At 44.4% G+C, this 12399-nt stretch overlaps 1 protein-coding gene across 1 annotated transcript in view; it reads right to left on the reverse strand.

Moving 5' to 3' along the window:
* Positions 1-977: 977 nt before the first annotated feature.
* The window catches only part of gmds (GDP-mannose 4,6-dehydratase), a 131646-nt gene continuing 120224 nt past the window's right edge, over positions 978-12399 (reverse strand). Inside the window, exons 10-11 of the mRNA XM_062395820.1 lie at positions 2335-2403; positions 978-1306 (exon numbers count right to left, since the gene is read on the reverse strand). Coding sequence (XP_062251804.1) covers positions 1244-1306; positions 2335-2403 — 132 coding nt within the window. The 3' untranslated portion in view covers positions 978-1243. The remainder of the gene's footprint in view (positions 1307-2334; positions 2404-12399) is intronic.

Raw genomic sequence — 12399 nt, forward strand, 5'->3', positions numbered from 1 at the left:
AGGGAATTAAAAATGCATCATAAAGATAAATTAAACTGCTATTTAAAAACATAACTTTGCAGAAACAGATTCAATTAATCTAAGAGGAATATTGTCATGCAAACATTAGATTAATTATCTTTTTTTTTTTATTTAACTGCAGAGAAGTGATTACGGATGTTATTGTGTAAGTTTCACTGCAGACAGAGAGTTATTATATTAAAGATAAATAAAAGTGAAGTTTAACTAACTTGTGTAAGAGACGGAAACTGTCCCCGGGACCTGAGCAAGCTCGTGTCCGCGTCCGCGTTCCTGTTTAACGGCCTCGAGCTCCAGGAGCCGCGGAGACAAGACGCGGCTGAAAGCGGGTCTGTTCGAGTCCCTAGCGCGAGACACACGCACTTCCTGTCGAATAAAAGAGGCCAGTGTGCTCGAGGGGAGAAAAAATAAAAAACCTGGAAAGCTGGAGGGAGGGGAAGAGAGAGAGAGAGAGAGAAAGAGAGGGAGAGAGAGAGAGAGATAGAGAGAGAGAGAGAGAGAGAGAAGCCAGACAACCTCTACACAACCTGGACAGACACACACACACAGACACACACCTGCAGGATTTTTTTTTGCAGCTTTCTTCTTCTGCAGCTCTGAAAAAACTATAAAACACAAACAATCAAAGAAACAGAAGCCACCAGCTCAACAACACACACTCACACGAACACACACACACCTTCATCCTCACGTGAACTCGTCTTCATCCCCGCTTTGTGTGGAATAAAAAAAACACACAAGATACAGATGTGTGAAAAATCTCTTTATTGCACCGCCTCAATAATAAAAAACCACAGATTCAAATTCTCCGATCAAAGATAAAATATGTTCTTCACGTTCACCTTCTAAACAGACAGAATATTAAAATCAACTCAGACCACAATTTAAAAAAGACAGAAATCATAAAAAGCATAAATAACCACAGACCCCCCCACCCCCCCACCCCAAACACCCCCCCCACACACTGACATATACATGATACAGTGGAATGTAAGGCCTCTTTGCTGCGTGTCGATAAAAGCAAATCAATCATATTCATACGAGGGACAGACGAGGGACAAACCAGGACAAATCAGGACAAAGGCCACGAGCGGTTCGATCAAACCTCTTCATGAATACAAAAAAAAATTGATCATTTCATTTGGAAAAAGCCAGGAAAGGTAAAAGCTCAGCGTGTTCCTCAGGACACTGGAGTGCTACAGCTGCAGGACGGAGCCCCCCCCACTCAGGCTGTGGGGTTGGTCTTCATCAGCTCAATGTCGGACGCCATCATCTCCGTCACCAGCTCCTGCAGCGACACAGCGGGGGGGGGGGGGGGGGGTCACAGGTCAAAGTTCAGCCACAAACAACCAGCAGCAGCACGGAGGTGAATTCAGCAGTTTGTGTGTTTATGTTGACGACTGATGAGAGAAACTTTCACTGTCTGACTCATAAACTCTCTATTATCTCTGTCTACTGGTGTCAAACCAGTTCAACAAGGTCAGTTAGAGACTGGGTGGTGATGGTTTCCAACCAATTAATCCCGTTTAAGCCAAGTTTCATCACATTTAAAGTCCTGGGCTCTATCTGCTGTTTTTAATGCTTTTTATTTCTCATTTATTTAGTGTTTAACTATCCCATGTTTGGCATCTTTCTCTCAAAATGATCACACGATTACTTTTACACTAGTTTATCAACGTGTTGGAATCCACGAGGTTAATAACTACAGCTTCAGTTTGAGGAATATTAAGTAAAGTATTAAATATTAATATCTGAGACAGAAACTCAATTTCAGCTTTAGTCATCAGATAGAAATTTGGTAACACGTTTCTGACATAATTATAAATTATTGTACTATCAGTGGAACACAATTAACAGTTTTGATTTTTAACATTTACAATATTATAACACGTAGTATAACAGTAATCTGTCTATTCTGTGTTATTTAATTAGATTAAATAAAATCGAGAGTGGAGCTTTAAATAAAAGAGTAATTTCACTGTAACTTATAAAAATATATATATAATTATTATCAGTAACAAGTTGGTTTTCCGTTGTTTCTCTATGAATTACTTTGTCCTCTGTCGTCGATGCTTCTTTTAACTGGATCCCTATTTGTTGTGTTGAATATAATAATTAGAAATATATGTTATTATCTCTGAATGTGTCCTGTAAACTCATAACAACATGCCGACACCTCTACGTCCTCATGAGTAAACCTTCACTTCTCTCCTCTGTGTGTCCCCCTCGTGTTTCAACGTCTCTCCACGTGTGTGTGAAACTATTCACTTGTTCAACACTGAGATCAAACTTCATAAAGAAAACTTCATCGCTCACCTTGAAAGTGATTTTCGGCTTCCAACCAAACTTCTCAAACGCTTTGGTGCTGTCACCTTGCAGGTATTCCTGTTAGAGAGAAAGGAAAGAGAGAGAGCGGGAGGAGGGGGGGGTGGGGAAGAAGAGAGAGAGAGAGAGAGAGAGAGAGAGAGAGAGAGAGAGAGAGAGAGAGAGAGAGGTGGGAGAAAGAACAAATCATCAGTCATGTCTGATCTGGAGGAGAATCCTGCAGCAGCTGATTTGTTACTGATGTAAACAAGCATTGGATTCGACTCAATGTCCGAACTTGATGTCTTCAGCAGGGCATGGGTGGGGGGGGTGAGGATAACTCTCTGTCACACACAAACACACACACACACACACATACAGACACACACACACACGGTATCTCCCCTCTCGGGGAACTGGGAGGTCACAGAGTCTCACTGGCCATCAATCCCCGCTCTCGGCTCCCCACCACCGATCTGTCCAGACGGCCCCCGTCGGTGCCAGAGTATGATGAATTGTGGGACTCTGGTGGTGTAACCCCCCCCCCCCCACCCCCCTACCAGGACCCCCCACTAAACCCCACCCCCGCACCCCTCCAACCCCCTCACTCATTTCCCCCCCTGTTGTGGTTTGCACCGGGTTCAAGATCCATGAGACCCGGCCTCGGACCACCAAAGAGCCGGAGGAGGAGGAGAAAGAGAAAATCTTTCCTCCACCGGCTCCTTCTGCTGCTGCTTCTATTTCCATCTCTGTGTTTCTGGGGATTTCATCTTTCATGCATCAGTTTGTGTCAGAAACACATGTCGGCCTCCTGAGGTCTAATAAAACACTGCGGTGAAACACGATACTGAAGACTCTCCTCTTTTTTCAATTAGCTGATACTGTGTGTTTCTTAATCCTGAAGCTAATTCCACCACCAGAGGAAATCCTTCTGTGGAAGGTAAACAGAGACTTCAGCTGATGTTAACACTGGGCCTGCTGGGCCGGCCGTGTTTTCTCTCTGCACGGAGGCTCAGATCATTCACTACACCAAAAGGTATCTGGATACAGAAAACTCAGTTTGTGGAAACTTGAACATATAAACCAGAAACCAGCATATTCCTGATATTAAAACTAACATCTCACACGTTTGTCCACAATGTTTCCTGCTGTCGCCATTAGATGCATCGTCATAGGTTCCCCCTGGACATGTATCTGTAGATTTTACCCAATATCACATTCTGGGCTGAGCTGGACTGAAATGTAACTGGTGTGCACATGCTCAAGGAATTCACAGGAAACAACACACGCACATTTTGGACAGACTTTGGCAGAGGACGAAGATCCCGTGCATGTGCACACGGCTCGTAATGTGAGCGCCTGCCAAACAAGTCCAAACAACTACAGGTCCACACAACCCACAAAAAGTCAGACATCTCGATAAACGTGTCACTTCCACTTGTGATAGAGCGATGACGTGATTAGCGTCACGCTGGAGGTTTTTACCAAATCGACAAGAAACCTCAAATCTTGAGCTTTGTGTGGATCGGCTGCCATAACAGCTCCAACTCATCAACAAGAGCTGTGCAGGGTCCACGCTGATCACTGGGTCCCAGTCTGTGTTCCAGTTCATCCCATAGGTGCTGAGCAGGGTTCACTGCAGACCAGTCCCGTTTCTTTATGGACCCAGTACACTGGGGCAGTGTCATGTTAAATGGAGAAGGGGTCTTCCCCGGGTTCCTGACACAAAGTTAAAACACACCAGATTTCCATTAACTGGAACTAGGACGTCTGACCCCACCTATAAAAAACAGCCCAGGAGAGAATACACTGGGGGCCATAAAGAGCTGGGAGCAGTGGTTTTATCTGACGCTGGACCTCTTGAAAATGTCTGTAGTGGGTGATCTTATTACAGAGGAACGCTCCCAGCAGCCCTGGCAGAGTTCAGCCTGTTAGAGAGCAGGGACCCACATCTCACCGAGGCTCCACGGCGCTTAATCACACTGGTCCGATTACACACGAAGGCCTGAGACACTGAGCACACACACATCGGGAACAAGCTCAGGCCGAGCCCGAGCTGGAACCCTGGTGGATTCCCGGTGAAGCTCACACGGCTCCCCTGCAGACGGACAGATGAAAGCAGCAGCAGGACAAACTGCTCCTTCTCATGTGAGCCGCTCTCTACATTAATCATATTCATGCTTTTTGGCTCCGAAGCTATAACTGGAAACATTTTCAGACTAATTACCTTCAGCAATGAGACGTAATTTATTATCTGACTGAATGTAATGATCGTGGAGCGACTTAGCCCACAATTATATCAAATAATCCACTTGCTTTATAACATTATTTACTGGAGCCACTGGGAACAATTTGGTGAATAAAACAACAACTGGTCACGAACACAGAGTTTGATCTGAAGTTAATAATCTTGATTCTGATTCGTGTGAAGCTGTGACATGTTCTCTATACATCTATTATTGATCAGAGGCTCAGTTTCCTACCTGATATGAGCCTGTAGGAGGCAGAGGCCAAAAATGGAAGGGGGGGGGGGGAACATGCATGAAAAGTTGGCTGCCCTGAAGGAGCCTTTGTTTGGATTCTGTCTGCGTTCATATTTAAAGTGTATGAAGTCAAACAAACTCTGAGCTTCTGGACATAAAAGGACGAGGGGACGGGTGAGGACAACATGTCACTGAGGCTCAGACCAGACTCTTAACTGACCAATCAGTGGGCCACAGACTTTCTCCTTTTTCAATGAAGGCATGAAATCACCAGTCGAGCAGAAGCTGAGATAAGACACAGAGAAATCGATGTTGAGAACTATGGAACAAAGTTTAACCGCATGAACGTTCCAATACCAAGGTATTCCAAACCAGTGGAGCTCTGGTATCTGTGCTTACTGGCACCAGCTTCAGCCACAGAGCGCTAACCTGCACCGTGCATCATCATCATCATCATCATCATCCTCCTCCTCCTCCTCCTCCTCCTCCTCCTCGTCCACCTCCTCGTCCTCCTCGTCGTGCCTGGCCATCTCCACCTGAACCTGGCAGGAGACCATCTGTTGAAACCGGACGCTCGCCTGCTAACCACACGGTTCAGCCTCCAGGAAGTTAATCCTGCGCCTGGTCTTTCTCCAGCAGGATTTCTGCAGGTGACAGACAATCTCACCCTCGCTGATCCGTCTGCAGGGCGGCTCAGCGCTGGAATCAAATCCGCCTCCAAACTGCTAACAAGAGCGTTCTGCGGCCAAGTGAACTCACCCCAAACAGAGCATGTAGCGAATAATTCAACGTGAACCACTAACAGATGGGGGCACAATATAATCTTCACATGGATCCGATTTGGAACCAAACCGAACGTTTTGGAACATCCTGTTTAAAGCAGCGCTCGGCCTCTGTCTGAAAATATGTAGCGCTGACAATAACAACTGGTGGAAGAGAACTGAAAACCTGGCCGTGACAAAACGTGTGCGAGGTCTTCTGAACAAAGTCAAACAGAAGATATGAACAATGTGAACATCTGACACCGTGTTGCAGGATGAACCAGAGACAGCAGAGGAGCACTGGATATAGAAAGGGTCCAGGTCCTGGTGTCGACCACAGTCACATCAACAAGTGCTATGGTTTTGTTATGGTATTCTAATCTCAGGTATTATCAAAAAACATAATTCCATAGGCTAAAAATATTGAGACGCTACAAGAAAAGTCGGCAAAGTCGGATGAGGAGTGAACGTCTGAAGAGGCTGGAAAACAAAATGAAGCAGCTGAGGAGGAGGACACACTCCACAGCACGGAGATGGTTCTATAATCTATATTCTTATCATACTATATTATCAATGGAGACACTGATGTCATCAATGGGTTGATGACATCAGATACCAAGGTGTTTCCGAGGACAATGTTTTACTCAATCAAAGAAAACCAGGTCTGAGATGAAGGTCTCGGGTCTTTCAGAGGAACCAGGACGAGAATCACTCATCCAGCAGAAAACAGATCAGCCATGAGTCTGATGAAGAACTGAAGGTTCTATTATAATTAGCTTATTATTTCTCTTTAATAAATTAAAGTCTTTCAGTATTTCAACCTTAAGTTTAGTTTTTGTGACCTCAGAGATTTTGACGATAATATTCTGTTTATACAAAGTTGGTTTATTTACATTTATTTATGAAAATATTCTGAAATAAGTATTTTAAATTCTTTTATGACTGTATTTCAATAGTGGACAAAAAATTCGGAACTTTAAAACATCTATTTGAAACTCTAGGACTACAGTTGCTTTAACTACACGGTTCTTGAACGTTAAAGAATAGAAGCGTTCTCTAGACCTGCCCTTCGAGCGCGTGCTATATCCTTTCCCACATCTCCCGGCTCTCCCTTCTCTCGACACTCGCTCCACTCTAATAAAGACGAGAGGCCATAAAAAATAATCCTTGGAAATGTAAGAGTGAGAGACAAATAGAGGGCGATCATGCTCCATAAAGCACACAGGCAGTAAAAAGGCGCTCAGAGCAGGCATTTAACGCAAAGGAATTCTGGTATCACTGCGAGGCCTTTCAATAAATCACACGCCACACCGAGGCTGACCCCCCGAGCACACAAGGGCACGCACACAAACATGTAGCTGCATGTAAACACCAGCACAAGTCGTATGTGAGGACACGTAGAAGGAAATACAAAAAATAAAAAAGCTCAAAGTTCTTTAATTACGTTTGTTTTTCTCGTCTTTCTGGGAACACTCGTACGGGAGACAGATCAAGCGCTCGCCAAAGCAAAAACAATCCTGTCCTCTCTCTCATCTCTCTGAGGGCTGCACGCTGGGAGGCTGTGATGTGGTTTTGGACGTCCAGTAGCGTCTCTGGTATTTGTACAGTAGTGGACATGAGGCTGCAGAGACTTCAAAGAAAATCTGATAAAGCGGCCGAGAACGCAGCGAGAGCCTGGAGCCCACGGCCTCTGTGTCCCCAGCAGACCCAGATGTTCCGACCAGGCCCAGATGTTCCCACCTTTGACCTCGCTGAAGTCTTGATGGAGGAGCTCCGCCCCGTTCCTGCTCTTTTTATACCCGGGATGAATTACTGTCACCAGAGCGATGGGGACGTGAGGAGGAGACAGACAAAACAGATCTGCTGTCCGTCAGCAGGAACCTCAGCGTTCCCACAACGTCTCAAACCTCAACTTCAAGGACTTTTCAAGGGCTTTTCAAGGACTTTCCAGTCTGAGACACAGATCAAGGTTAATCAGTGTTACAGTATTATGGGCTACAGACTTTAAAGAGGCCAGAGGCTTGAATGTGTGAGCATTAGACTGTGGTCTCATGTTTTCTCTGACACAGGAAAACATTGTGTAATTAGAAAGATAAAGACTTAACGAGTGGAAGCAGCACGAAGCCTTTTCACCAACAAGAAGTTACACATGTTTAATATCTTCTTAAAAACAAACCATGTAAAGCTTTCATGGCCAAATTCACAAAATGTCCCTGACACCTGGTGTGTGAGCGAGTCGAGGTGAAAGAAGAGAAACAAGAAAAGTCAGAAAGAGAGAGAGAGAGAGAGGGAGGGAGGGAGAGAGAGAGCTTCCTCGCCCCGGAGTCACAGATCTGTCACTGGTGAGTTTCTAACGCACCTCCGCCGGCGCTGCCTCGACTTATCACTTCCTTCAGAGCACACTGCTCCGCTTCAGGAGGGACGTGCGGAGGAGGTGGGGGTGAAATCAGAGACCTGTGGTTATGTGTAATGTGCATTCCGTGGTCTGTCTGATATCACAAATACTCTGCGTTATTATAAGACATAAATCTGACCGTGGCAAAGAAGGTATTTTGAATTTGAGGCATCGCAGCGTCTCTCAAACTGAGAGATGGGATCGAAACCTCGGCTCTGGACCGATCACACTCAAGAATCTCGATGAGTTTTCACTAAGACAAAGAGTTTTATATGATAAAAAATATAATTATATATAGTAATCGCCTATATTATTGTTCTATTTTCCGGCCTTTTTTTGTAACTTTTATCTTTTATTTATTATTTCTTTCCCTTGGATCTATACTTTTCCATCACTTATTCTTTTGGCAACTCAACTGGATTAAATAATAAAATGAGTGAAATTAAATTTATTTCTCTTCATGTTTCAGTTGTATTTATTAAATCTATGCGTTGGCAATTTGTTTATTCAGCTTGATAATAAAGAACATTTGTAGTTTTTATGTGAATGATACTGGAATACATCAAAATTATTGAATGTCATTAAACCACTTTTAAGTTAGGAAACTAAATGTTTGACATATTTTTCACCATTTGGGAATAAACCTGATATTTTCTGCTTCTTTACTCGTGTGGGTTTGATTCTAATTTGGGCCGATGATGGAGGTCAAAGGTCAACTGTGTGTGTGCCCTCGTGTCACTCTTTTTCCATTGAGCATCACTTAGGTACATTTCAGTGAGTTGTGAGCTGCTGTGTCTGTAGGAATCCAAGACAGTCATTTGCCATTTACAACCAGAGGTCAAAGGCCAGGCTCTATGTATGTGTGTGTGTGTGTGTGTGTGTGTGTGTGTTAGAGAAAGAGAGAGGGAGTGCTGTGTGAGTTATAGCTCAGGTTTCCTTCCCTGACTCCCCATGCAGCTTGGCCAGCACACAATGTGTTAAGTGACCTCTAAAGGGTGGCCCTGTCACCCTGATGAGTATGTACACTCAACACACACACACACACACATACACTCTACACACATACACTCTACACTCAACACACACACACACACACACACACACACACACACACACACACACACACACTGCACACACACACACGTGTAGGCCAGCCTAAACTCTAAGAAGAGTAAACTCCATTTGCAAAAGGACCAAAGGTGGCAAACACACACACACACATTGGAAACAACAGGAAACAATCAGCAGAAAGCAGGAAGATGTGAATCTCCACAGGAAAATAGTAAAAGTCAGTTGTGATATTTAAAAACCCAAAACATCACAGACTGTCACTTCACCTCCTCTCCTTCTCTCCCTCCTATCTCCTTCTCTCTCTCTCCTCTGGGCTCAGCCGTGTCGATTGCCCTCCATCAGTGCTCATTAAAATTCCTGGGGGAGCCATGTGATAAATATTTACGTGGCTGAGGACACACTCCACACACACTCGAAACACACTCGAGCCGCTGGATCTCACTGCCGATAGTGATAAGTGCCCAGAGGCTCTGGCAGCGCTTCGGGGAGAGAGAGAGAGAGAGATCGGCCGCCCGCTTGTATACGTGAGGCGCTAACTGTCAAGATAACGGGAGGAGGCCGAAGTTTTATGGCCTTTAATCGAAGTTACAGTTGTGTTTCTGTGAGTGAGTGTGTGAGTGTGTGTTTGTGTGTGTGTGTGTGTGTTCACGTCCAAGGGTAATCTTTAAATGTGTGAAGTTTATGGAAATAACGAGGGAAAATCACACATCTGGATATAAATGCATTTGTGCACACACACAGAAACACACACACAGACACACACCGAGTGTAACCACAGAGGAGCTGGACTCCTTACTACTGTTCCACAGAGCTGTTGCCGACCCGCTCCCCCCCCCACCCCCCCTTCTATTCTATTATTCCTGCGGACGGGAAACAGATCATAATTCCTGGAGTCAGCAGAAAGCTGCAGACTGAGGGAGAGAGAGAGAGAGAGAGAGAGAGAGGAGGAGATAGAGAGAACGACAGATAGATAGGTAGAGAGGGGGGAGAGAGAGAGAGAGAGAGAGAGAGATGAATGAGGAGGAGAGAGGAGGAGATAGAGAGAACGACAGATAGATAGGTAGCGAGGGGGGAGATGGAGAGAAGGATAGACTGTACTCAGGTGACTGTTCACTTCCACTGAGGTCAAACTGAAACTGAGCAGTTGAGTCACTTCCAGTGAAAGTGAAATGTGTGTTTAGTCTGTTTGCGTGTTCTGATAAAAAAGTTTGGATGAAGTAGTGCTTTTTGCAATACAGTGTGTGTGTGTGTGTGTCTGTGTGTGATGTCAGCAGACATCAAAGGGGAATATAATTTCCCTTCTTTAAACAACATTCTTTACAATCACACTACAAAGAGAGAGTTAGAGAGAGAGAGAGAGATTCAACGAGAGCGAAGGAGAGAACGACAGAGAGAGAGAGAAGAGAGAGGGAGAGAAAGAATGAGAATGAGAGAGAAAGGGAAAGAGAAAGGGAATGAGTGTGAGAGAGTGAGAATAAGAAAGAGAGAGAAAGAGAATGAATGGAACAGAGAAAGGGAGGGAGGGAGGGAGGGGGAGAGAGAGGGGGGGAGTAAATGAGCAAAAGAGAGAGAGGGAGGACAATCTCATGTGGTCTTATCTTAATTGTTGTACCATCTCGTTAAAGAAGTGAGTCTGGGCCTCGTGTTCAGGTCGATGATGATTGATCGACTTCTTGTTCTGTCTTTAAAAATACTGTTAAGATAAAGTTAAAACTTTTACATGACATTGCAAAATGGACAAACTTCTAATTTATCTATTTAATTATCCTGCTCCTGCTTCTAACTAATAACTATTCTACTTTGAGACATAATATATCGGAACCTATTTATACACATGTGTGCATGAGTGCTTATTGACTTCATAGTTATTTTTATATAACGTATCATTATCAAATTACTAAAGTAATTCCTTCGCTCCGTCAAAGTGCCACAGAGCAGGAAACACGAGATCTCCTCACACAGATAAACCACAAGGTCGTTGGTTGAATTCCCTTCTTAAGAAACACTGGACGCACCCGGCTGAGGTATGTGTGGTGGAAGGTCATAATTGAACCAGGAAGATTGTTTGCTGAAAAAATGTCACACTTCACTGATGTCAAGGGAACTTTGACAATAACCTGAGGGTTTAAAACCTGCCTGATCACATGACCTACTTCCTGTTGGGTCCCAGCCACTGAGACAAACCTGAGATATATTATTATATCAAGAACTAGATTGTTCTTTTGGAGGTCACCAAAAAGTCTCAGACCAATCCTGCTCTGCCACCTCAGCCTATATCACAGAAACATGCATGTCCCAGGGCAAAAGGGACCCGGGGGACTTAACCTAACAACCTCCCAGAAAAAAATGATATCAAACTATATCTTAAAACGATTCTTTTAGTATCAAACTTACACATATTCAGACAGACTAGTTTTCATTGGATGAGGCCTTATTTCTGAACACGTTGTTGGTGTCGGCCTCCTTTAAAAAGCCGATAATAGAATTTTAGGAGAATCTCACAAACTGGCCGAAGGCAATCAGCCATTCTCGGGGCCTTCTCTCAGCTCGCGGCCCACTGCTGCTACGCCCCTGTTAGACACGACACATTGGTAACATGCGAGATGACGTGGATGTGAGATTTGAGGGACGGAGATACAGAGGTGGCTCACTGCCGCACAACGCAGTACAACAACAACACGCTCACACAGGGACGATGATGCGTGTGATCTAATTCAGGCCCTGGCTGAGCTCTCTGAGGGAGGGGTGGGGAGGGGGGTCTGCTTTAGACGAGGTGGTTCCACACAAAATCTGCTGTCTGCAGCGCTCAGCTCCCGACACTCGATTTATTAGTCTCTCTCTGTGTGTGTGTCACCCCAGCTGCTCTCTGAACACATTAACGTGGAACCTCCTCTCGGCCGTCGCTCGCTCTACACATGGAGCCGGGTTTACTGAAGGAGGAGAGGAATGCAGAAACCTTTCTTTATCTCATAAAACCATTAATATGCACAGAGCTGGTGAGATAATTGTTTCACTTTTTGATTAAATTTTTTGATTTTTTGATCAAATTTCTAGAATTTTGAAGCTCTGAATATTCAAATTAGAGGAAAGTAAAACACTTTCACAAAATCCACCGGTTCCAAACTCGTGGTCTGGACTCCCCAAGAGGGTTGGAAGAAAATCTGAGGGGTTGCTTCAAAGATCCAAAGATAGAAACGTGTATTTTACAGAAGTGTCACTTTCCATTGGATCTGCTCACATCTCATGGACGTGCAGCCGATGACGGGGTTTCAATTTAAAGGGTCACAAGCCAGTGAGTTAGTTATTGTTATTGTTGAGTTAAATATTAAAATCTTAGGAAGTTAAATAAGGAGAAGCAGATACATAT

This window comes from Platichthys flesus, chromosome 9, assembly GCF_949316205.1.
Source record: "Platichthys flesus chromosome 9, fPlaFle2.1, whole genome shotgun sequence".
In the NCBI taxonomy this organism is placed as follows: domain Eukaryota; kingdom Metazoa; phylum Chordata; class Actinopteri; order Pleuronectiformes; family Pleuronectidae; genus Platichthys; species Platichthys flesus.